Source organism: Peromyscus californicus, unplaced genomic scaffold (assembly GCF_007827085.1).
Source record: "Peromyscus californicus insignis strain IS unplaced genomic scaffold, ASM782708v3 Scaffold_16__1_contigs__length_79575227, whole genome shotgun sequence".
In the NCBI taxonomy this organism is placed as follows: domain Eukaryota; kingdom Metazoa; phylum Chordata; class Mammalia; order Rodentia; family Cricetidae; genus Peromyscus; species Peromyscus californicus.
This window is the reverse complement of record NW_026294458.1, coordinates 49183326-49211040: the sequence shown is the minus strand read 5'-3', so window position 1 is coordinate 49211040 and position 27715 is coordinate 49183326. Positions and strand designations below refer to the sequence as shown.

The following is a 27715-nucleotide window of genomic DNA, read 5'->3' as shown; positions in this document are numbered from 1 at the left end:
ATTAATATCATTCTGTGTAGCTAGAGTTTTCCTGCCTGGCCCACAGTCAGGACAAATCTCTCTCACCTGCCAGTCCCACAGCTGCTCAAACCCGACAAAGTAAACACAGAGACTTATATTGGTTACAAACTGTAAGGCCGTGGCAGGCTTCTTGCTAACTGTTCTTACAGTTTAAATTAATCCATTTCCATTAATCTATACCTTGCCACATGGCTCGTGGCTTACCGGCATCTTCACATGCTGTTTGTCATCGTGGCGGCTGGCAGTGTCTCTCTGACTCAGCCTTCCACTTCCCAGCTTTATTCTCCTCCTTGTCCCGCCTACACTTCCTGCCTAGCCAATGGCCAATCAGTGTTTTATTTATTGACTAATCAGCAACACATTTGCCATACAGAACATCCCACAGCAATTCTGTTTACAGACTCACCCTCAAAGTAGGATGGAACAGCTTAATAGTAGCAACAATAATAAAAAAAATTATAATAAGGAATTATAGTCTTTGTATTTATGTATTTTATGAGAATGTGAATTATTCATGTATCAGGCATATCTGGGAAGTCATCTATACTGTAAACTTAAGTTCTATATATGTGGTATGTAGTAGATACAATGGATATAGTGGTTTTATTAGCTGAAACTAGCAACTGAGTTACTCACAGATACAATCTTCTCTCATGTGTGTAACAGTAAGAGGTCCGGCGAGTGAAAGAACACACAATTTGACTCTGTTTAATTTACTTGTATTGATCAAATAATGACTTGTCCCTTTTTTTGGTGATAAAGTCCATTCCAAATAGCTTTTTAACTTTGATTTCAAATTATCTGAATGTAATATAAACATACAATTTGTAATATTTGTTCTCATGAGGAAATCATGATTGCTTTATATTCATAATTGTTTTTGTATTGCTTTTATTCCAAATAATTTGTAACATTCTAGAGATGAAAAACCTTCTATTTCAAGCTTAGTCAAGATATTTGCAACCTAATTTGCTTCTATATGTAAATGCCAGGGCCTTGTTAATTACATTATAATCATGCTATTTGTAATTACAAGAGCTTTTAACTGTTTCTGCAACCTCCTGTGTAGTTCTGTAATGTAGTTGTAATAATGGACACTATTTGAAATAACTTCTCCCAAGTAGACATTCAACTTGAGGTAGTGATAAAGTCCTAAAGAAATTTCCTACAAATTTGATACATGGAAGATTTAGTTTTTGATTTTCTGAAAGGGATCTCTGAAGGCTGTGCTCCATTTCATTTTTTTATTAATGTCCCCTGTTGGCATTTTATCAACCTGGGTTAGATGTTTGGCAACTTCTGTATGCACGATGTTTATATTAATGTTATAGTATTCCACATAGAGAGATAAGACTTATAAAATCATGTGTATTCCAGACCATATTAATTGTTTATTTTAACCAATACAATATTAGGCATGGGAATCTATATAATTTTGGTCATTCATTTATTCAGATATCTTTTAAAATAGGACATTTATTCCAATTTAAAAAATATCTCATGTAGCTTGAAAGAGCCAAACTCTAGCATATTTAACCAGTATTTTTTTTTTGAAACCCAATCATGTCACTTTCATTGTATCACTATATCACATAATGTTTCACAAGGAAGACGTAGTTACAGGGATTATTTAACTGTCTAACATATTATACATTTAATGAAATGTCCATATCTATTGTATCATAATACATACCCTACAGATAATGTTATAATCAGTACTATGTCACATTGATCAAGAACAATAATTCCTACTTACAGAGTACTATGAAACCCACAGAGATATAAAGTAGCTGATAACTAAAGCATTATATATCATTGTCAACTACCTTAACATAGAATAAGGGTGTAAATAGAAAGTAGAAGAACATAGGAAGATTATACCACTGAGGTATTCAATAAATACCCACTACAACCAAAATATCTATAGCTCAGTACTTACCTATTCATAACTGAGTGATGTGATTTCCTTGCCTGTCACCTGCTACTGTCAAGTAATACCATACATCCATGTTATAAAATCTTTATTATTATTATTATTATTATTATTATTATTATTATTATAACAGAAACCACTGCACATCTTGATATGATAGGATAGCTTGGAAAACATCATCTCTAAGGAGCATTTCATGTGTATTCTGGAAGGGGAAGATAATAAATAGGTGTGCCTGTGTACCTTGGATTAGGAAATCTTAGTAAGTATACAGCTACCCATGGCCCCTGTTCTTGGGCTGTTTTAGTGTGCGTGACTCAGTTTCAGGGGGTCATGACCCTAACTGACATGTCAGTCGCAAAGAGAATAGAGACGTGACAGTGGAGAACTTGACTGAGTAGCTGTAACTGCTCTACAATAGTCTGGATGTCACCTTTCATCGTGCTCAGGCTCTTCCTTGGGGAGAACTGCCAGAGGGCAAGAGAAACAGTTGAATATGGTCTTATGCATGGAGGAATTTGACCTTGCCTGCTAAAATGATTCCCTTTTGATGTCCTGGGATTTAGATGGGTTGCCTGAAACAGAAAGAGGCAGATTAAACAGAATCCTTTAACGTGTTCCTAACCATGTACCTCATTTGCACACATTCTCTAGAACTAACTCATTATCTAGTAATTAGAAGTTAAGGAACATTGACTTTATGTTTCTTGCCTGACTATTTACCTAAACAGAATTGGCCCAGTCAGTACATGATCCTTAGTGTCAGAACTCACCCAATCCAGTTATAGTTTCTCAAAAAAAAAAAAAAAATACTTCTCTCAAGAAGCCACCTGGCTGAGTCTAACAGGCTGGACTGACTGCCCGGGGGAGACCTTGCCTTGGAAGAGGTGGGAATGGGTGGGTGAATTGAGGGGGAAGGCTGGGGGTGGGAGGAGGGAGGATGGGGGAATCCGTGGCTGGTATGTGAAATTAAGTTAATTATAAAATAAAAATATTTTTAAAAAATGAATAAAAAAATTATAAAAAGAACCCACCTGATAACTCATTTCTTTCTTCTGTTTATCTACATTTTATTAGAAACGTTTCTCCTTTGAGCCCCAACTTTTCTCACAACCTTCCTTGCCCTGATGCTGTGAGCTTCAATGTAAGCTTCAGATAGACATCCCAAACACTCATGATAATGATTGTCAAACATTTATGGGTTGGTATACACAGTGACCACGGAACATTCTAGTTCTCTAATTGAAAATCATTCTCCTTTCTAAAACAGAATCTGGAAATTATTTTTTTTCTTAGAAAAGTTTACTAAGTTATCAATATTATAATACAATCTCTGAAAACTCAGTTGTGCATAATATTGTTGAAATAGGTAATCTATACATAGACACACATAAATACTCATGATGAGGATATTTGTATCTTAGGCTTTTTTATCTGTCATCTTCTATATTTGAGTGTGAACTGTAACTGATAAATGGCATCCCACTGTAAGTTGTACAGCATAACAAGAGAACTCTAGTAGCATAAAGCTTGCTCAGTCACACTCAGATACCACCATAATTGTGTCCCTATTCAACCTGTAAGCCAAGAGAACTGTGACATAAACTGTGGGTTTTATTTTTATCAATGTGTTAACTTGTGTTTCTAAGTGACAATAAATATTAAATTCTAAAATGAAAATGCTGAACATGCTTAGAGTAAGGGAACACATAGAAAAAAACTCTTATTTTCTTCTAAGTTTTTGCACTCATATTTTCAATAAGCTCAAAGTTACTCAATAAAAATCCTTTAAAAAGCATTCAAATCTATTTACCATTGCTAATATGCACAAAAAGTCACATGCCTCTTATATGAATAAATTTCTGATCTTTACAATGAATCAGTAAAATTAAAATTAATTTAGCAATTAAGCTGAAATATGGAAAATATAAATGGAATATATAATATATAGACTGTAAAAAATGTGAGCATTCTCACTGATTTTACAAGTTATTGTTTTTTACAAATAAGTTTATAGTAATTTCTTCCATCTAGCAACTTTCATGTACTTCGAACATACACACACAGACGAACACACACAGACACACACAAGAGTTTTTACATCAAACTTAGACATTGATGATCAAGGTAATAACAAAAAAGGACATTTTTAGTTGTAAGTAGAACTATAAGATAGTCTCTTTAGTAATGTAGTAATATGACTCTTCAGACATTACTCAATTTTTTTATTTAAAAGTATTTTTTATTCATTTTTATATACCAACCACAGATCTCCCTCTCATCCCCCCTCTTGATTCCCCCACACCCACCTAAAACCACCTTCCCTGACCCAGCACTGATCCTCTCCTTCAAAAGGATAAGTTCTCCCATGGGGCCGGGCAGTGGTGGTGCACACCTTTAATCCCAGCACTCAGGAAGCAGAGGCAGGCAGATCTCTGCCATCATGGTTTACAGAGAGAGATCCAGGAAAAAGTTCTCCCATGGGGGGAACAGCAAAGCCTGATACATTCAGTTGAGGCAGGAAAATGAGGCAGGCTCTCCCCACTGCCTCAAGGGTGAGCAAGGTGTCAGACCATAGGTAATGGGATTCAGAAAGCCAGCTCATGCACCAGGGATAGATCCTGATCATACTGCCAGGGGCCCTTCAAGCATACCCAGATACACAACTGTCTCCCATATGCAGAGGTTCTAGTCCAGTCCTAATAGCCAGAACCTGGAAGCAACCTAGATGCTCCTTACCTGAAGGATAGATAAAGAAAATGTGGTATATATGTACAACGAAGTAATACTCAGATATGTAATTTCTTGACAGAGAAATAATTGTTGTCATTTCTAAGGCTTTCATGTTAATATGTGACTAAAAAACTTGGAGAGGGACAACAACAAGGGAAAAGAAAGGAGTCTATCTAATAATGTCATAAGAGACTTCACTGTGGTCTTTGCTGTTTGATAAATTAGTTGTAGTAGTTCTTCCCATTCTTAAATTTGTGCTTTTCTTCTTTCTTGAACTTTTCATACCTTTGAGACAATGTCTTTTAATATAATTAAGGGCAGATTTGAACTCATGCAAGAATAAACTTCCGGAGTACAGGGATTACAAGTGTATACCACTGTTTTGCTGTAGTTTTTTGTTTGTTTGTTTGTTTTTAAGGTCACTTATTCGCAAATAAAAGTCACTGTCTATAGATTAGTAGTAGTGTGCCACATCATAAAAACAGTTTGACTCAGTGGATTTAAAATATATTTGGAGTTTGGGTTGTGATTTTACAACTGATAACTTCATGGCAGAACCGAAACCATTTCCCCTTTTCTTCTCACAGTTTTGTAGTGCTTTGGAAATTTCCTTTTCATTATATTTCTTTGAGAAGGAATGCCACTTTCATCATTACTTAATTTGTAATCTGCAGTGTATATCTTAAAGTGGTATTTCTCAACATCATGTTGTACAAGATCTACCAATGCCAATGCTTTGTGTTATTTTCTGCCAATGTGGATATACTGGGGAAAGAAAACATCTACCATAAGGGAATATGAATAGATTCAGGAAGTATGACTACTTACAATGTGTAAACCCTAAGTTGGATGCTTCTGTTTTTAAGGAACAGTGCTCAATATATACTAATTTAAACATGGAAGGAAGAATGTAAACCGTAAGATAAAAACCTATCAAAATATTTCAATAACATTTTCATTAGCTAAGAGTAGAAGGATCAGTATTTCTTTAGCAATAGCTCTGAACGAACATGAGTCATACTATTTCCATGTTTTAAATGGTACCTTGATAACTTTAACAGGCCCTCTCAATGCACCAATAAAGCAATTAATATTATTCATATATTACTAGTAAAGCATGTCAGTGAATGAGAGTACAATAATTGAAAGAATATGTTACAGTTATGGATTCCAAATACAAAGACACAAAGCTTTCTAATCTCTCTACTCTTGCCTTCATAGCATATTAATAGCCCCTGTAATATCATTTCAGTGATGTTTTAGAATCATCATTTCCTTAAACAATTATTAAATATTATCATGTCTAAAGTGCTAGCCAAGTGCCTCTTTCAATGGGAATAATAAACCAAATTGATAACGCAGTGATTTCATATTTACTTTTGATTATTATTTTATGAGTTGGAGGGCATAACCTCAGTAATTATTATAACCACTCTTAATTATTTTTTTCTGGACTCATGTAGAAAGCTATTTTGTTCATGTTACTTTTAAAACTCTATGCATATTTTCCACTATTCTCATAACTTTAATTTACAAATATACTTTCACTACTGATATAAAAATTTCTTTGAACAACAGCAATGGTACAGTTATAAATTCATACCTTGTTATAGAAGTGAGGGACTTTTGTGTCATATCTAAAACTTTTCTCTCATCAAAACACCTTTAATTCTTTCTTTTCATTTTAACTATGCACAACTAAAATTGCATTTTAAGGTAATTTTCAGTCTCTTTTGGGTGGTGTACAGCGTGCACTTTACAATTGACTTATAATTGGACTGTGCTGACAGTGGAAAATCTTACAAGTATTGAACATGACATTTATGACAGTATTGCTGTCATCCTGGCCTCTTTTATTGAAAATGTGGAGAATTATAATTGGGCTAACAAGCCTGGTAGCCTGGCCTCTTTCCAATTATACTAACCAGGCTGGTCTAGTATTAGCTGCCTGAACGCCCCTTGAAACAGGCATTTGTTTTCCTTTCTATTTTATTTTGGTAGTTTCCCAAGAACCTAAGAATTAAATTCTCTCTACCTTTATGTAATGAGAAATGTTGATAATTTAATTCTACCAAGAATCACAAACATTTGTATTTAATCAAGCTTATTTTCTTCCTTTGAGTACAGTTATTTCTTATGAAAAATTGACTGTTGATATTATGTGGTAAATACTAATTATGTTTTCAATAATTTATGAGTTTGGGCCATCTTTTTCATTTGAATTCATGCCAAAGTGATAAATTTGAGTTTTTAAGTAAAAATTCTCTTCTCATAACTTCTAAATATACCTCCCCATGGGAGGCCTTACCTTCTTGTAGGAGGGAGTAGGGGTAGGTGAGGAGGGAGATCTTTGATTGTTATGTAAAATGAATAAAACAATTTCTTAAAAAAATAAACATATTGATATATAGGAATGTTTCATTTTAAAGTTGTTCAAAACTTTATTGTAACATAAAATAGTCGGTGTTTAATCTTAAATGCAATGCAAAAGAGGTCATAAGAATATGAACACTATCTTCAGTTACCATAATTCTAAAATGCACTAAATTTCAATCAATGCATTGAAACCCAGGTTGTTATTGAAAATTGAATATTAAGCAATGATAACAGTCCCTAACTTTCCATTCTATGAATTTAAGATTGTGTCTTTGCTAGTTCTTTTCTGTAGGCAAATATGAAAACAAACCTAGAAATGTGTCCTATGAAAGTAAAATGTCACTATGTTACTTAAGGATCAGTTCCTAAAGCTTCACATTACATGATTGTTATTTGGCATAAAAATACTATGAACTACCTATATTATAACAGGCTCATGCTTCATATAAGCTACAAAAATATGTAGTTATTAAAATAATAAGTTATAACTGTATATCAACTTGAAAATATAGAGACAGGTGACAGGAAACTAATACATATAATTTGATCTTGTCTATGGAAATTATATATAATAAATGTATCCTTGGGGTATTTACTTTTTAATAAATGTATTTTAATATTTTTAGCTTAAAGTAACAATAATTTTATTTTGTGCTAATAATTCAAAATGATTAACATTGGCTAATCAAAAACATGAAACAGAAAAGAGAGATAGTGTTTATCTTTCTATGAACCTTGGAATGCTATTCACAAGTTTTACTGTTTCAATTTATATTTGAGCATAAAATAGAAATACTCCATCTATTATCAACAAGTAGAAAACTTGCTTTTGATACTGAATACCTTATTAATAATTAGCCAATTAGTTTCCTTATTAATTGTGTTTTAGTTTGTGTTTTATTGCTGTGAAAAGACACCATGACCATGGCGACTCAGGCAGACATGCTGCTGGAGAGGTAGCAGGATAGTCTACATCTGGATCAGAGGACAGCAGGAAGAGCACAATGACATTGGGTCTGGCTTGAACATTTGAAATCTCAAAACTTGGCAGTAAGATGAATTTCTAAACGGCCTTATTAATAAAACACCTGAAGCCAGATATTGGGGTAAAACCTGAGAGATCAGGGAAGCAGAAAGACGCCAGCCATGTTCTTACCACTAGAAATCCTCAGCCAAAAAGAGAAACCGACTACCTGTATAACCATACCTATATGCCTTTCTTCGTCCTCCTTCTCACTTCCTCTCTCTGCCCAGCTACATCACTTCCTGTCTGTCTGTACAGACCTCCAGACTTCTATGGTTAATGCTGTGATTAAAGGCGTGTACTACCATGCCTGGCTCTATTCCCAGTGTAGGCTTGAACTCCCAGAGGTCCGGATGAATCTCTGCCTCCAGAATGCTAGGATTACAGGTGTGTGCTACCATTGCCAGACCTCCATGTTTAATATCGTGGCTGGCTTTTTCCTCTGATCCTCAGATAAGCTTTATTAGGATGCAGGAATAAAACATCACCATACCTGCCCCCTGTGACACACTCTCTCTAACACGGCCACAGGTACTTCATCAGCAACATACCCCTTAACAGTGTCAGTGTCTATGAGCCTATGGGGACCATTTTTATTCAAACTACTACAAATCATATCAGCAAAATAAGTAAAAATGACAGGAAAACATTCAGCATTTAAACACAGTCTAAGTTTTGTCCTAAAAATGTTCACAATATTTTGAGCATTCATGTCCTCCCATAGTCATTTAGAGTTTAATGCTATGAAATGAACAGCTTGGGTTTTAGGCAAAACTTTCAGTTTTTGATCAAAGATTTTCAAACTTTCAAAATTTAATTTAACATTTTGTGTCTTTCTGAAAATACTCAGTGAGATAATGAGTATACAATAAATTCCCAGCAAACAAGCTTATACTTAGCTAAACTTTCTTGAAATTATTCTTTGGCTTTAAATGCCATGACAACTGAAGTATAAATCATACTTTACATATGTATCTCCTTTGTAGTAGATTTATAACCTAATACTCAATGAAGGTCTATCTCCTGAACTAGAGACTGGATATTTCCCCGTTAGAGTATGGGCTACTTTCTTCAACATTAATAGAGAGCGAAATGCATCCATCCTCTTTAAATATCCATTCCTGATTCACATTCCATCAACTAAAGTAATGAAACTTTCAAGTTTCACAGTTATACAATCAACTGCCCAGACGAGTTGCATTAGATCAGTGGTTCTCAACCTTCCTAATGTTGTAATCCTTTAACCAAGTTCCTCATATTGTCATGATACACAACCATAAAATTATTTTCATTGCTAATTCATAGCTGTAATTTTTCTGCTGTTATGAATCATAAGATAAATATTGGTGATTTCTGATGGTCTCTGGTGACCCCTGTAAAAAGGTCATTCAAACCACAAATGGGTCATAACCTATAGGTGGAGCACCACAGCACTGGATAAATCATTAGAGGTGGACTGAGCTTTGTGCATATTAGCAGTTTAACTCATACCTGATTTCCTTAAGTACCATCACCGTAATGTAACATATTAGATACATTTTTTTAACTTTGAAATTAATGTATAATTGTATTTTTTCCCACTTCTCTCTTCTCACTCCCCACCTTCCTATGAGCCTTGCTCACCTTTCTTTGTCTCAAATTCATGGCCTTTTTTCATTAATTGTAATTTTTACACACATATATAAATACAATTTTCTTGGTCTGTTGAAAGTTACTTATATGCATATGTTTTCAGGGTGACAAATTTTATTGAACAATTAATTAGGGTCCTCACACATGTAGAAGACTATTTTTCCCACTCTCAGTAGCCCTTGGTTATCTATAGTTCCTTTTTATGACTATGATCTGCGATAGTCTGAATTAAAATGGCCCCTGTAGACCTATAGGGAGTAGCATGGTTGGAGGTCTTGCCTTGTTGGAAGAAGTGTCACTGGGGACTGGAGTTTGAGGTTTCAGAAGCTCAAGCCAGGCCTAGTGGCTCATTTTCTCTAGTTGCTGGAGGTGGATCCAGATATAGAACTTTCCGCTACCTCTCCAGCACCACCATATCTACCTGCATGATATGCTTCCTACCATGACCATAATGGACCAAACCTCTGAATCGTAAGCCAGTCCCAATTAAACGTTTTCCTTTATAAGAGTTGCCATGATCATGGTGTCTCTTCACAGCAATATAACTTAAACTAAGGCAGACCCCACGAGGTTTCCCCCTTCTTTTTTGGCATGTTTATTTTTGCTATACTTGCTCATTCTTGTTTAGGCAGCCTTATTACTGAACTATCTTTGTTAAGCTCACTGTCATTTATGGAGACATCCTCATGTTCTGACTCCTACAATCTTTCTGTCCCCTCTTCTGAAATGTTACCTGAACTCAGTGTGATTGCATTGTAGTTAACAATTAGGGTTGAACACACTATGAACATTTTTTCTCAACATTTTGACTAGTGTGGTTTAATATAATGGTCTCTGTCTGTGGAAAAGTTAAGTTTTTGAAGCCATATATACTGAGGAAAAAGTAATAATATGTGTTCTTGCAGCATGGGTACTTAATGAGGTAATTAAAGTCATGTAAGTTTCTAAATTCAGTTCATGGACAAACAACCAAAAGTTTCCAGAATGTGTTCAGTATATGACTCTTGTAAAGAAAGTGCTCAAATTACATGATCATGTATTTTTTTATTATTTTTAAATACTTTTAAGTATACTTAAGGCACTTATAAATACTCCTTAAATGATTATTAATTAAAATATGGAATTAAGAAAGGTAGAGAAAGAAAGATGATTATTCCTTAAAAAGAATTGACTGACTTGTTTAGCATTTCCATTAAGCTTTGTTCTTTCTTACTGTTATTCAAGAAATTTAATCCTATACTAACAAAATATAACAATCAAGTTTCTCGTTCATGTTATATAGTCTTTCACAAAGTTGACTAATGATAAGAGCATCTCTGCTTCCCTACCTGATGTCTGTCTCATATCTAATGTGTCTCTTTCTTCTTCTTGTGCAACCTTTCCTTGGTACCAGCGGCTGCTTCGAAAAGTAAAGTCAAAGGTGAGCTGTAGTCCTTTCTGCATGAGTGTGATGTGTCTATTTTTGCTCAGTCTTCTATTGTCTCTTTAATGATGGAATCACTTCTATTGGTGATAGCATTATTTTGCTCTGTGTATTTTTATAAATTTCTACAAGCAGGAATACATTATTTAAAGATTTAGTTTCTGATGCATGTCAGTGTTTGCCTCGTTATTGTAGTACAACTCTTTTGCACATTATTTTATGAATTAAAGTGCTTTGGATCACTAACATTTGATTAGAAGAATTTTCCTTTCCTTCATAAAGTTGAGAACTAAATGAAATATACCCTAAAATAATATTAATAGAATTTTGAAAAAAATAGTGTGAGTCTTCATAGAATTAAGTTAAAATAAAATATTCTAAAAAATAAGTAGTATTAACTCTGAGATTCTATTTATTAGTTTTCTTTCATTTCATATGTATATTCAGTTTATGTCTAAAAGATATATGAGTATGATGTCATGGATAGAATACAACTTAGTCAATGCCAAAAAAGTCTCCTTGAAAGAGCAAAAATTTGAGCTTAATGTTTTTAATCATTAATGAGTTTGAAAGAACCAAAACTTATGTATGAGAGTGGGATAAATATAAAATTTACCTATTTCATTTTAATATTCCCCAGAGTAACCAATAATATCTAAAATGTTGTATGGGCTAGAATATAGCTCAGTGCCAGAGCTTTTCTAGCAAGCACGGGCAATTCATTCAATTCCAAGTACACACACACAACAACAACAACAACAAAAAGCTGAAACAAGTGAACAAAACCCCCCTTTTTTCACTTTAAATACTAAAGTTAGTTTGTTTAGACTTTGGGTTCAGGTTCTAGTTATCTAGTTTAACAATCAGGTTTAACACAATAATAGCTGCTTCCTATGTCTAATTCAAGTACTCTTTGCCACTACTTTTCTGAAGACATGTTTGCTTATAGAACCCTATGGGTATAAAGATGAGAGGCAAACCATTGTAGCTTATCTTCTAAACACTTAGCCTGCTTTCTTGTATAGTCAGAAGTTTTCCTGTGTCCCAGCCGGTCAGGGGTTAGAGCAAATCTCTCCCACTCGCATACCCCAAGTAAACACACAGAGGCTTATAACAATTATAACTGCTCAGCCATTAGCTTAGGCTTATTACTGACTAGCTCTTACACTTAAATTAACCCATAATTCTTATCTATGTTTAGCCATGTGGCTTGATATCGTTTCTCAGTTCTGCCTTTTCATCTTGCCTCTTCTGTGTATGGCTGGTGACTCTTGACTCAGCTCTCCTCTTCCCAGAATTCTCCTTGTCTGCTTGCCCCACCTGTACTTCCTGCCTGACTACTGGCCAATCACAGTTTTATTTATTAACCAATCAGAGCAACACATATTCACACTGTACAGAACAACATTCCACAGCATTCTTGTCCCAATAAATGCAGATTCTGGCATAGCCACATGATTTTTGGACTGGTTAGTGAGTATTAACAACAAATACATCCAGAGTCCAATAAAGGAAATGCTTGATAATGAGTTTATGCTTATAAACTTATAAACACAATGCACTTATATAAAAAAAGGTTACAAAGTATGGTTTTAAGAACGAGTAACTAAAACAATTTATGGTAATGTGTTAATTGTGGAGTGTAGTGTGTAAGTATGAAGAGTGTTAGTTATGATTTGAGGTATTCATGAATGCTGTGGAACATGAAATGGTTTTTGAAAATGGATAGGATGTGCACAGACAGTATAGTCCATATCCTAAAGGTTAGAGTAACTAAAGTTATGGAAGCAGGGATGAGAACACTATATTGTAGTCAAGAGAGAAGTCATTTTGAATTACACACTGCATGTTTGTCAGAGAATTCAGGAAAATAACTTTGAAGGCACTCCAATAGGAAATGGAGTGATCAGGGACAAGCATTGCTATATCAGATTGCAAAAAATACTGTTGTACTAATCATCTCTTTTCTGACTTAATAATTCTCAACAATAACTGAAGCCATAGGATAAAAGATAGAAAGCTTAAGTATAAGAAAAGAAACTCATGATTGAGAACCATAGCTGTATGTCATATCCACACTAGCCAGAGTTGTGTAATGCAGGCACGTTCTGTGCTTAGTTTAATAATTCATCTCCTCCTTCTTTGCTGTTCTGCACTAACAACTCTGTTTAGACTCCACCCCACCTACTTGTAAACAACTCTGCATGGAACTTTTCTGCAGTTTCCCCTGTGCCCATTCCTTGCATGTACAAGATGTTGCAAATGGCAAAATGACACTTGTTAGAACCAATTATGCCTCAGTCATAGTAATTTACTTCTAATTATTGATTAAGAATGATATACATTTTGCTTGCATTAATGGTTTACATGCATTACACTAAAAATCCAAACACAAATGAAAATGAATAAACTGCCAGTACTTCATTTCTGTCCCCTATTTTTCCACTCACTATCTTATACTTAGGTACCTTTTCAACTCATGGGAAAAATATCTAACATTCAGAACTACTGATAACAGGAAGAAGAGGAAAATTTTTTTTTGAGAATTCAATATGTCCCCTCATAGTGGTCTCTTCAGCACTTTCTCTGTGTATGTGGCATGTTAACGTTACACATTAGGCAGGGATAGCACACAGGTTGGTATCTTCAAAAAAGGCCAACTAGATATCCCTCACTTGCCTCTTTCAAAAAGCACCAATAGCTGCACTTGGGAAGCACTGATCTGTTTTGAAGTCCTGAGCTATTTATATCATCAGAAACGGGAAGGGGAGCTTGAGACTCATAAGTTCAGTGGACTTCTGATAGCGTCTGATTTCAACAGTTCAAGTTTATAATAATTAGAAATAGACCTGTTAATATTTTCTAGGCAATGCCAGCATTTAGATTGTTTTAATAAGTACATTTCTTACTGATGGTAACTAAAATGGTGTTCACCGCATTTTTCATCTTGCAGTAGATTCCATCCATTCATTATACTTTCCTAAGTTATGCTACATGCAAATACGTGCTCTTAATTTTGTCTGTGTTCTGTGCTGTTCCTGTAAGCTTGCTATTGTAATAATTAAACTAGAAAAAATGAAAGATGGACATTAAATGAAGTTATCTGACAGGACATACCTGAGGAAAGCCACATCAAGCTATCCTCTGTCCTATGGGCACATGAACACACACCTGTACACATATGAATACATGTGCAAACTAGAACACACACACACACACAAACACACACGTATACTGATGAACATGTGTACAAATAATAATACACACATGCACACACACAGACATGAGAGAGAGAGAGAGACACATACACACACAGAGAAGGGAGAGAGAGAGAGAGACAGACAGAGAGAGAGACAGAGATAGACAGAGAGAGAGAGAGAGAGAGAGAGAGAGACAGAGACAGAGACAGAGACAGAGACAGAGAGAGAGAGAGAGAGAGAGAGAGAGAGAGAGAGAGAGAGAGAGAGAAGAACTGGGATCAGGAAACAAAAGGGACAAGTAACAGACAGATGATCTAGGACTAAAGAACCTCAGTTGCTTGATTCTTTTTACGTTTTATTGCCATAATTTTTTTTGCATTCATTTAATAAGGAAAGTCTTAGAAATGTCAAATGATTGAAGCAGGAATTTTCAGTGTCAGAGCTGAGAGAGCACTAACAACATTACATCCTGGATACTAATGCATTTCTGAAGCTGTATTTTATTCCAGTTTGGGAGATGGTGATACGACTCAGCTATTTATTTAAGCTTTTTGGAAAGATGTCTGTTGTTTACATCCATGGGTGACAATTAATATCATAACTATCTTTAAAGTATTTTACATTAATACTCTCTGGTCTCCTAATATCTCTATCTCCTACTTGAGTGTTTGCATTGTAACATTAAAAACTGATATTTTTATTTTTATCCTGCAAAACTGAATTTGCCACACCTTCTTATAACACCAGTGTCTACTTACTTTTCCAAGTTTAAATGATTTAAAACATGTTTCACATCCCCTCCCCTCTAGCCCTCATAGGCACTTATAGGCACTTAGTTATCAAATTGTCCTGATTCTGTCCCCACAGTAGCTTTTATGTGGAGCTCTCCTCTTCAAAACATGCATTCCTCTGAGCTTGCCTGGAGTTGTTTTTAACTAGTTTCCTGCTTAATTCTCAACCCAGTGGAGTCTCCTCTGCATTTGTATATCATACTGAATTTTAAATAAGATCATCAATGCTTTGCCGCTTAGGAAGATAGAGAAAAAGAGCATCCTGGAGAATTCTTGAAGTGAATTTGTGTAAAATAATTTTTGTCTTATTATTGAGTTACAGAATTAGGCTAAATTTATCTTAAATTAATATGGTTTTATAATTTTATAGGTTTAATAGTCTGAATCTAGGAAAAATATATTTACTCTCTAATTTTCATTTTTCTATTTTTCTATTAAAAATTTGAAAAAAATAGTATTTTATTCCATTTCTAACACATCGGTGTTTAGGTATTGTTTTCAAAGTGGATGCCTTAACTCTTAGCATCATAATATCATTATAAAATGCTCATACAAAATTAGCATAATTATTCTAAATTTGCATAAGAATTAAAAGATAAAGAAGAGTTCTCAACTACTTAATTAAAATGTATATATTATTTGAAGGGGAAAGTTTCATCAACATTTAAATTTACTTTATTTTGGAATATTCAAACTTAAGAAAATTTGATAATCTTAGTCTTTGTCTCTCTATTTGAATATGATATGTAATTAATCTATATTATTTAAAGTTAAACTGAAGGAGACATAAGAAATTAAATTTGAGACATTGCTTGGATGCTCCCATGGTTTAGCTTACATGGAAGACAAACATTTTGTTTTGTGTTATAAGGAAATTGCAGAGGTTAACAATTTCATTTTCAAGAAAGAGATAGGTTGAATCCTGTTTTTGCAAGATGTGATGACCTGGAAATTTTTCTAAATTTTCAAAGTAGTCAGCTTCAAAATTTATCTTGGAACATCTACTAAAAGGAATTAATATGGGAGATGAAAGTACCACAATAAATTGTATTTATGTCTGTTATATTATTATCACTCCTCAAAAGTCATCTCTGATGAAAACAAACAAATAAGAAAACATAGTTAAAGACATGCTTAAAAATATTTTGAGTATTACCTGAATCTCATTGTTACAATGACATTGATAATGTTATGATCATTATAAATTAAGAAGACTATCAAACATTTAATGCGAATGATCCACTAGGTAAACAGCCTATCTTACTTATTTTTATTAGTAAAACTAAATCATATAAATATTACAGATAATAATTTTAACTCATGTAAAAGAAAAGGTAATATTAAGTAATTGACATAACACTTGGAATATAAAATTAACTGTTTTTCATTAATAGTGGAAAAACAATTGAGGAAAAATATAATGGGGAGAAGCCATGCTTAAATTTAATTTAAACTCTTACATAGTTTCAAAATCTTCATCAAAAATTACTATTCAATAAACAGCTTGTGAAGCTTATGTGTATTTATCCCATAAGGCTGAGCGAGAGGGGCTGGAGAAGTGGGTAAACATAGGTAAGAGATGCTGAAACATCTCATGTTTCTGGAACTTATGTTCACCAAGGATGCCAGGTAAAGACACTGAAGTAGTGCCTCCTACAAGATTATTTTCCTTATCTATATTCTAGTTCATTTTATATTTATTAGAGAAAGTACTATACACAATGGGGAAGTGATTTCTATAAAGATATAATTTTATACTAAACACTAAACTATTTATTCAATTAAAAAACCTGAAAATAATAGTTGTAAGAACTGATCCTTCTTGGACCATACTATGGGTATTCCACTAAACATGTTGTCTTTGCTTCCTGAGTCAGTCCTCATAAACTATTCTGAGATAGGTGGATTATTCTTCTTTTAAACTTCTGAAAATAAAAACAAAGTCTTAATACACTTGTTTAAGGTCACAAAAGATTGAGACAGAACAAAGATGCCACACAAGACAAGCTAACTATAGACTTCAGTTTTTAATTGACTGAAAATTCTAATGAGACAATGCTAATTATCACTTCAGTTTTCCTAAATATTAGTTAATATTAATGTAGATCTATATTTACCCAGGTAGAAGTAGAGTTGAAAGTGATGATGTATTGATTAACACAACTGCTTAAATGAAACAATTGAAGAAAATGTATTCTCTATGTAGATTTGTTGTTGTAAATTTGAGTGTGTAATTGTCTTTGTGTGCATGGATGCTTTGTCTGCATGAGTGTCTGTGCACCACATGCATGCACGATGCCCAGTAGAAGAGAAGATGATGTCAGATCCCCTGAAACTGGAGATATGCATATTTGTGAGCTACACTGTGACTGATCAGACTGGACAAACAAGTCCTCATAAGCACTGAACCATCTCTAACTCTCTCATATAATTCTTATTTATCTTTCTGTTTTTATTCTATTTTATAGATGTTTCATTTATTTACTTAAGATAAGTATATTGGGAAATGAAGAAGATAACTTCACAATTAGATGATGAATTTCCTAGAAATACTTCAAGCATTGATAATGTGAAATGCTAAGCTCAGAGCATCAAACGAGTATACACATGAAAATTTAATCAGAGGTTGACTGAAAGGGTCAAAAAATAGACAATTCAAGTTGATTCTAAAGTGCAGCATCATTCAGTGTGGTTTGTTTTGATTTCTTGCTGTGTGGAGATTGTGACATGCATTTCTTCTCTGGTGTTTCTCATTTATTTCTGTTGTGTAACTGTACTGTTCATGTTGCTCAATACAAATTAGTCTGGCTCCTGAAAGATAGAGCCCTCCAGGTACTCATTCCATTTGCAAGTCTAAAACAATATTATATTTTAAGGAGTTAATGGAGCTGTAATTCCTCATCTTTTCTGTCCTCTTGAATATAAAATCAGGCCTGAACTTCACTGTAAGGTGGATGAAGCAAATGATTTTGACACAAACTAGGGCACAATTTTGTATGGCAATTATAAGTTAGTTTAAGCATTTCTACTTTATATTCTCATGTAAACCATAAACAGATCGTTCTAAAACCTTTTGATACAGTCTATATAGGTCTCAACTTAAAATACATGATCTTCTCCTGTTTGATATCAACCAGTAAATGACATTTTACTATACTAATAAAAGTGGTATTTGCTTACTCTACAGCTGCTACATACATGTTCAGAAAGTCTGTAGTTAAAATCCCTCACTTTGTGGGGTTTATAAGTGTCTAAACAGAAATAGTATATAATGAGATGGACCAAGTGATCTGTCTGCAGCAGTTAGTTGGAAATTTAGCAACATTTTGAAAATAAATGTTATAAGGTCAAAACTTGAATTACACTGAAAATAAGTGCTGTTTTATACTTTAAAATTGACATGGTGATGGTTGTATATTTTAGGGATAATAATTTTACTAGGTGTCATAATATATTTATCACTAGCAAAGCATCTTGTTATAAGCTATGGTGAACGTTGTTCTGCCTGGATTCTAGTATTTGATCTTTTATTTACTCCTCTTCAGTCATCTGTGAAATAGAGATAATGTTGTCAATGTTGTTCACTTTATAGATTTGTATTCCTGCAGAAGAATGCATGGAAATACCCTTAAACATTTAATGGATAACCAGACAGAAATAAATGGGGCATAATTACTGAGACAAGAGCCTGGGGCTCAGTGTTGAATAAAATGTGGCCTCTGAATTGCATCTATGTCAAAAGCTCATATATGGTGGACTTTATAATAATGCAATATGTTTTATGCTTTTTCTTACTAAATAACCTTACCAATGCACCTAACGTATTCTTTGAATTGGTGATTTTGTATTGAAATTTTACCCTATGCATTTTAGTTTATTCATGATAAAAAATGGAAATTTCATAAATTCTAAACAATAGCAATTTATATCCCACCACAGTGAGAAAAAAAAAAAAAGTCCAACAATGAGAACAAAATAGTTCATCAAATGTGTAACCAGAGCTGGAGAAAAAAATCAAAAAGCTTATGATTAAGTTCTTAGGTTGTAGCTGGAAGTTTTTCTGTGTCCTGCCTTGTCTTTAGCCTCTCAGACACAAGTAAAAACACAGAGGCTTATATTAACTAAACTTCATGGTCATTAGCTCAGGCTTACTACTGACTAGCTCTTACACTTTAACTCAGCCCATTTCTGTTAATCTATATGCTGCCGTGTGTTCCATGACTTTACCTGTATGCCATTACATGTTGCTCCCTGGATGACATGCTGCTCCCTAGATGGCATGCTGGTATATCCTCATTCTTCCCAGAATTCTCCTTGTCTGCTTATCCCGCCTATACTTCCTGCCTGGCTATTGGCCAATCAACATTTTATTAAACCAGTGTACAAAAGCATTATCCCACAGCATTTCCCCTTTTCTATCTAATCAAAAAGGAAGGTTTTAACTTTAACATAGTAAAATTACATACAATAAAACAGTTGTCAAGCAAGAATTACAGTTACAATATCTAGTCTATTTGTATTTGGCAAAATTAAAGAAAATATTTTATCTATCATATTTTTGTGAGTCTAAAGTTTCATATCTAATTTATCTTTTATCATAACCAAGGAAAATTATAACTATCTAGTCTTCAGCTACATCAAAAGACCACAGAAGATTATAATATTACCTAAGTAAACAGGAAGAACATTATAAGCAACTTCCAAAAATCTAGATGACAAGAGATAGCTGGCCACCTAGACCGTTACCCAAAGTTCTTCTGCAGCATTGGGGCATCCATTTCTCAGCCTACAGGCCTAGAGTCCCTCAGTCACTTATCTCTGTGTTCTGTAGAATGTCTGGCAGTTTCTTCTGCAAAGCAGGAACCTAAAGGGCCATCTTGTCTTGCAAAGTTCAGTGGTCACCTTCCTATGGATCCTAAATGTCCAGACGATAAAATATTTTCTCAAACAGTCCAGGCAAAAACAGTTTCTTGCCCAAATGGCTATTTTTGCCAAAAAGTTAAACTCCATATGGAGTGTCTTTGACACCCAGCCTCCTCTCTGAAGTAAATCAGTGCTGCCAGGAACACATGTGTCACATTGTCCAGAAAGTTTAAGTTTTTAAAAATTTTAAATGTCATATTCTGTAGGTCTTTGAAATGTTTGAATATTACCTAACTAATTGAAATATATCTACATATACCTAGAAAATTTAACTAACATGAATATAAGTTTGATTATCATAGATGACTAATTAATCTATTTCTTAATTATCCATTACAATTTAGTTGAGTTACATAAAAATAATACCTTAAACAAGAGTAGAAATGCACATACAATATAACAAAATTAACTTCAAATTTGTATCAATAAACTAAAATTCATAGTAATGTAAAACATTTTTAAAAAGTTGTTGCTCTTTAAAAGTAGTTTCAATAATTTACCCTTTTATCCTATCATATCTATATACTATTTTTTATATCATTTATCATTTTCTTCCATTAGAAAGAGATTGACTATGACCAATAACAATTTCTAACCAGCAACCTAAACAAAGACAAAAATCCATAATCCATTTTTGGGAATGTGTGTGTAGTGTTCTAGACTACTTCCTGCTGATAAAGGGCACTGTATTCTTACGAGGATCCTGAGAAAATTAAGAATTATGGTCAAGTCCTGACTGAAAATGTGAGGCTGTATTCTCTGAGCCAATTGCCTTGAAGCTGTTTTGGGATGTTGGATCATCTAGGGCATGTTGTCATTGGAGACCTTTCAGGGGTCTTGGCTGGTCAAACCATATCATCTTAGAAGCAATCCACAGGATCTCATCTTCTATGGAAACAAAAACAGAACCGCTTTTCCAAAGCAACATATCCTTAGACATAAACTTTGTAGTCCAGAAATCTTTAAAATATACATATTGATTTTATTCAGCAGCTTTTACAATCAAATATTTCTCTATAATTAAAAATCCCAAAGACAACACAATCCAGATTCTCTGTGTAATATCAATCTTTACGTGGCTTATTTTTTTTTTTAATATTACCTTTACTATCTCTTTAAAGACTTTATATTTTAAAACTATTTCTTTATATAACTGTCTATATTCCTTTTCCTCTCTCTTCCAAGTCTACATATATTTTTACACACACTGTAAACCATTTAGAGGTTTATTTAATCTGAATCTGACTTATTGTGAATCTATTGCTTTAAACCACCGAGAGGTTATGACTGAAATGGCAGCTTTGGCTGTTGACTCTGCCCATCTCAGCTTCCCAACATGGTGGAACTACATTTACAGCCAGCTCTGGGAACAGTGCTCATTGCTGACTCTGGGAAGCAGCAGGTCTAATGCTTCCATCCAGCAATATGTAGCCCAGAAATCGCTTTTATTTATTTGTTTATTAATTTTTTGTTGCCAAAGCTATATCCACCATGCACCAAGTTGCGTGGCTTGCAGAAATCTACAACTGCGTATTCGAAGGAAACTCAAAAACAGGAAACTAGTATCTATGAATGACAACATATGTACAACTTCCCCGAGAGATATAAAATGCTTCTGTGTAATCTGGTTTTTGGTTCTTTGAAGAATTCAAATTTTCTTCTTAGCAAATACAAAATTATTCTTTATCATTATATATTTTCTTTCTCACAAAATGGGCATGATATTGATTTTGGTGAAATATAACTGATGTAACAATTAAAAATTAAGCTCATTACAGGCTTTGGGGAGTGTTAACAATGGCTTGGACATTTTATTGTTGTTGTTTAAATGTTATTAAATTCCTCATTTCCCATGGATCACATGGACAAAGGTCAATTTTGAATAATAACTCCATTTGTATTAAATCAGAGTATGTCCTTAGTGAGCATTTTCCATTGGTTAATTTAATCAGTATATTTTTCCTTTCCCATCCTTTTACTCTTTTCTTATTTTGTCTTAACACTGCAGAAAGATTATAAAAATCAAATTAAGAAAATAAATTCTTGTTATTTTCAAGACAATCTTCAAAACAAACCAGAATGAACTATATGTACTTGAAGCCTAATTTACACAAAGGCCATTATTTAGAACCAATAATCATTCTATTTTACAATCACTGGAAATATAATTGGTGATATAATAATTAACTCACATGTAATTATTTATCTTTTAACTTCCCAAGTAATTATTGAATTTAGGCCAGAGTAAAAATTAAAGTCTGTATTTTATATTTTGTATTTAAACTCAAAACCTTAATGGGCATTTCAGTCTCAGTCATACTGAATACATATATGTTACTTCTAACAAAAATGTATGTTTAAAATCTACCAAAATTGTGTATGTGATATTTTTGTATAAAATCCCTCCATGGTAATAAGAATCACCATTGCTGTCCTTTCAGTTTTCTATCACTGAGGATTTAAATCATAATCAAATGAATGCTGCATTGTTAGTTTTGTATTGTATTGTGTTACTAAGTTTTGACCTGTTTGGATTTACATACTAGAATAAATATGGAACAATCAGAACCATGCTGATTTGGTTATTGAAAACTCTCTTGTCAACTAATAAGTTATCTTTTACGGTAAACTTGAGTAAGACTATTAAATACCAACAAAGCAATCAGAAGTTTTTAAAATGGCAAGGAGATAAACACTAAAATGCATCTGTGTTGATGGAGTTTAGATAAATTTATCAGAATTTCTTTTCTTTTAAAATTGTCTGACTGTCAGAGCTTCATAAATATGTTGTGCAAATATAAATGGTTGATCCAAGATTAACTCTGATATATGATTGAGAAAAGAAAGAGAAGGCAAATTAAGTAGTTAGGATAACATATTTGCCTTTTGTTTGTTTTGTCCAATTCTGATTTGTCATTTTGTTTTAGCTTATTTCATTTTATTATTACTCCTTAGAACCCTGTTTGTTCTCGCATGAGAGACAATTGGGACTGGATCAGGCTGGGAAGGGAGGTAGTTTGAAAATTGGAGAAGTAGAAGAAGGGAAAACTGCAACCAGGATATATTTCAATAAAAGGAAAAAACGTAAAAAATGAAAAGAAATTACTTGAGAAAGAATAAAATACTGTAATTGTTGAAAATTTGCATAAAATTCAAGATGAATTCATTGCAATGAATGCATTATTAGACAGAACTTTTATTTTGAAAAATAACACACCTTATGATTTTAATACGAAAGCATTAACCAGTGAGAAAGCATTTGTAAAAATTCAACAATTGTTTAAATATGAATAAAAATATCAGCCACAATGTGAGACATAATCTATTATTGGTAATTTTACAAAGAACAATTGGAGGCCGTGAATCAAGAATATTAAAATATGGATTTTTATGATTCAATGTTGTGACATATCATATTCCAGTCAGTATTTATCACAATTACTGTTTTCCCTTGAGTTGCTGAGAGTCATATGCAAAGGACAGATATGAGATGCAGTATTGAACAGTTAGCCTGTGAAATGATTTAGCATCTTCAGCTAGTTTTACCTCTGAAACAAATGCACTATGAATTATATTGTTATATGAAATGGAATAGACAAATATAATTGATATCAGGACTTAATAACTTAAAGGAACACCATTAATTACGAGTACATTTCTGCTGATAGCTTCTCATTTCCCAAGGAATTTGGTAAACAAGTCAATGTACTCTTTTGATATCTGTAAATACAGTAAACTTTTTTATTCACTTGATATCATGGAATAGTTTAATCTTCAATAGTAAAATAGACTTATCTATTTTCCACTGGTATGTCTTAGCCCAGTGAGTACCATAATAAAACTCAGCCTGATAGCTTCAATAACACATTAGGTATAATGACTCTTTGTTATAGTATGCAGATGAAATGACTTACATTTTTCAACATTAACTTCAAAGCCTTGTTTAAGTTAACAATTAATTCCATCTAAAATGAGTAATGGCTCAATTTTTCTAGTATGGGGTTTTTAGGTTTCACTTTACGATGAAAGCAAACATAATCGTTCTCTTCTTCCTGTTCCTCAACCTCCTGTGTTTGTTATGACTGTAAAGTGTCAAGTCCCCCTCGACCAGCAAGGAAGACGCAACACCAGGCTCTTCTCCAAGCAGTTTATTCAGGAACCTTGAGACAATCTTCTGACCCCAGGGAAAGCCATCTTCTGACTCTCACTCTGGGGAAAGCCAGCCCACGCCCTTTATAGCCACTGGGCAACCAACCCCGTAGTGCCACGTGGACAATGCCGATAGGGTCAGATATACGCAAGCAAGCCAGATTCCACACCCAAGCCAACCCGCCATCGGGAAGGCAGAAGCCGGACACCCGCGCCATCTTTGAGGCGCGGCCGTGGGGCTCTCTACAGTAAAGGACCTGAGACACTAGTCATCCTCTTCTTGGAATTCTGCAGTTTCCCACCAGATCAATCAGGTTTTCAAATTACTGAAAGAGTTCTCACACTCAAGTCAGGGTTTCCTGTCCCTACATCAGCCACCACATTTCGCTGCTCTTTCGCTTGCACACAGAATCCCATTGCAACACTTACATCAAGAAACTTGGACCCAACTTATTTCTCTCAGTTTGATTCCTCACATCAGCGCTAATAAGTAAGTTCCCATTTAAAACAGTTCCTCTGATTAGAGCTCAGCTCTGCACTCACATTATCTGGCATCTTTAGCCTCAACACTCCAAATAAGCATTGGCCATTCTTGTCCAGAAAGGTGTTACCTTGGCTCTTTATCTAAATGCTGAGACAGTTTTGTTCCCAAGAACCTTTTAGCAGTTCACTTCCTGACATCCTGGTTTGACTCATGTGATTGGAATTAGTCATTCTACAAGCTTTAATCAGGCACAGTTATAGGGACATTTAGTGTTCTTGTCCATGAAAGCTTTGAACTTCTATACCCATTTGACTTCCACCTCTAAGGTATTTTGATATCATCTTCTATTTCAGCATAGCAAGATTTATCTTTAACCAACATTGGCCCTGTTTGTTTCTGAGACCTCTGTGTCATTGCACAGGGCACTAGGGCAATGTGACTTGTTCATGTCTTAGATGATTTTTTTCTCCCAAGGAGAAAAACCAAAGTAGAATGAACTTTGTCATTTTGTTGCAAAATAAGAAAGAATTTTGCATATTCCTATCTGTACCACTACTATGTTATATTATATAATATCAGATTAAAAATTAAATATATATGCTACTCTTTTATGGGTTGTTATTTTTCTCTTTCAGCCTCTGAAAAAAATTGAGACCAAATACATACAACTTATTTTAACTTAAAAACAATTTAGAATTACTGATTAATACAATACCTGCATTACATATAGTGAACATACAGAAAACACATAGTGAATTTGTTAATCTAAGCAAATATTTTTATAAATTATTGCTATTGAAGTATTTGAAGGTTATAAGTTGCACCTATATTAAGTAACTTCAGTAAACAGAAATCAAGCAACTGCCTTTGACTCTTTTACCAGTATCTAGCATTTTCAGTTCATGTTTTTGTATTTCATCATCTAAGAATATCCATTGTCATTTAATGATTTAAAATTTCTTGGTTTATTGTTTCATTGTATCAGGGCCTTCTTAGAGGTCCTGAACACTGACTAGAATTAGCACTGGGCATGCTGTTCCTATGCCAAGTTACAGGCATTTACCTGCAGCAATCATCTTTTACATTCAGTGAGTGGATTTCACCTCATAAAGCATGCTATAGATTTTATGCAGCCATCTCTTTCTGCATACATTAACCTTTCCTTAGACCTGATATCGAGAGCTATGACAAAAAAGAAAATATTCTACATAGGTCAGTGACGACAGTGATCAGGATATTGCCATCTTCTCAGGCGTGATCACCTGAAAACACATTAAAATCAAACACAAGATAAGTGGTGAATTAAATAGAACTTTTTCACTGATCTGTCAGTGTTTCAGTTTTAAATTTTATTATATTATTTTTAATGATACTATTACTGAGTAGAATAATTTATAAACTAATTAGAAGCATAGCCAGAAACCGCAATGAAATATATTTTTTGCAAACAGATCCATTGGAATGATATTAATCTATCTTAATTACTCTTACATATTTCTTAGATGTTCTATACAAAATTTATCTTTTCCATACTGGAAAATTACTCACTTACAAATAGAATTCTATTGATTCAGTTAGCAATCTTGCAATACTCTTCCATATGAAGATAAATGGATATCTGTGGTACACATATAAACCTTCCTGATGGAGTTTTTCACAGCATATTTTGTGAAGCAGTTCTTACAATGTATACATATTTGTGCCACCATGCCTGGCTAGAATACTTCTTCAGTTCCTATCCCATACCTACATTTTACCATTTGTTTTATTTAAAAGATGATCTATTTTTCTGAGATTATTTTTTCACAGTGCTTATTATATACATATTTCATTAATCCAGTTCTTTCTATAGTGCAATTGCACTTTTCTTTGTCTACATATACCTATTTCTGCCAAGTTATGGACTTAACATATCACACTACTCTCTGGATATTTATGTAAATAACAATAATAAAATCCCTTGAAGCTTCTTCCCTGTTCCCAGTGGTATCTCACTAACCTTTTTTTCAGCTTGTAAAGGTTCAATCTATGGCTAATTTTTGTCCCTTCTCACTGGCAATTTTCAGCCTACTGTGCTTCTTCATCTGATTTTTTGACTCTTTCTTGACTTAAGAATTAATTGTTGAAATGAATCAGATGCACTCTGAAAATGTCAGTGTACTTGCTTGGGTTTACTAAGAAGTGGGGCTTTGCAGCTCACTCGATATTGGAGCTGAATTTCAAGCAGTGTGCTTTCCACACATCCTTTTTATGAGCAACACAGAAACATAGTGCAGATGATCTCCACTACCTCTGAGAAGGCGCTTGCTGTACAAGGGCATTTGTCTCAATGATTTTAAAGCAGAATGTTTACCTTTACATTTAGAGCTCCCCCCCGCCCCCACCTGATTGAAACTTGAACAGTTTTTACAGAGCTACAAGAGACTCACAGAATCTGTCTCTATACTCCTGCTTCCAAAATGGCCTGTGGGTAATTTAATCTGTCCAATTCAGACAGGTATTGATCTTGGTATAAAAAGAATTCACAACCTCCCTCTGTATTTGCTAGAATATTCTACAAGCCTTATCCTCACAAACTCAGACACAGGTATTCACACACTGAATAGCAAATGTCAGGTTAAAAGTAGGAACACTTTAAACAGATAGATTAAAATATCCTAAAAAGAGATTTGAAAGAGTTTACAAAAACATTTCTCCATAGAATTGAAGAGAAAAGCAGATTTAGGTCATGGTGTATGATTTTAAAAGGATAGAAAAAAATGCTAAAATATCTTAGGTTCCATGGTGACTCATCAACTTGAAAATAATTAATAGTCATCTATTGTCTTCCAAGCTCTGCTTCAAATATTTCTAGTTGATTTATGTATACAAGTAACTAAGGAAATAAAAATATCCATGGTAATGAGCATATTCTACAGATGATATGTCTACTAAGAATGATTAACACAATGAAAAAAACCTTAAAGAAGTGAGTTGGGATGTGGTGGTATATTGTGTACCCTAATACATTTGTCTGGGGGTCAGAA

The 27715-nt window shown here is 33.8% G+C and overlaps 1 protein-coding gene across 2 annotated transcripts in view; it reads left to right on the top strand.

Moving 5' to 3' along the window:
* The window catches only part of Cadm2 (cell adhesion molecule 2), a 974322-nt gene that overhangs the window by 651529 nt on the left and 295078 nt on the right, over nucleotides 1-27715 (top strand). The window contains exon 3 of one of the 2 annotated variants that reach the window (XM_052740982.1): nucleotides 11113-11139. In XM_052740982.1, the coding sequence (XP_052596942.1) occupies nucleotides 11113-11139 (27 nt within the window). Of the gene's footprint in view, nucleotides 1-11105; nucleotides 11140-27715 lie in introns of those variants that run through there. The other variant, XM_052740983.1, reaches the window with a different exon arrangement.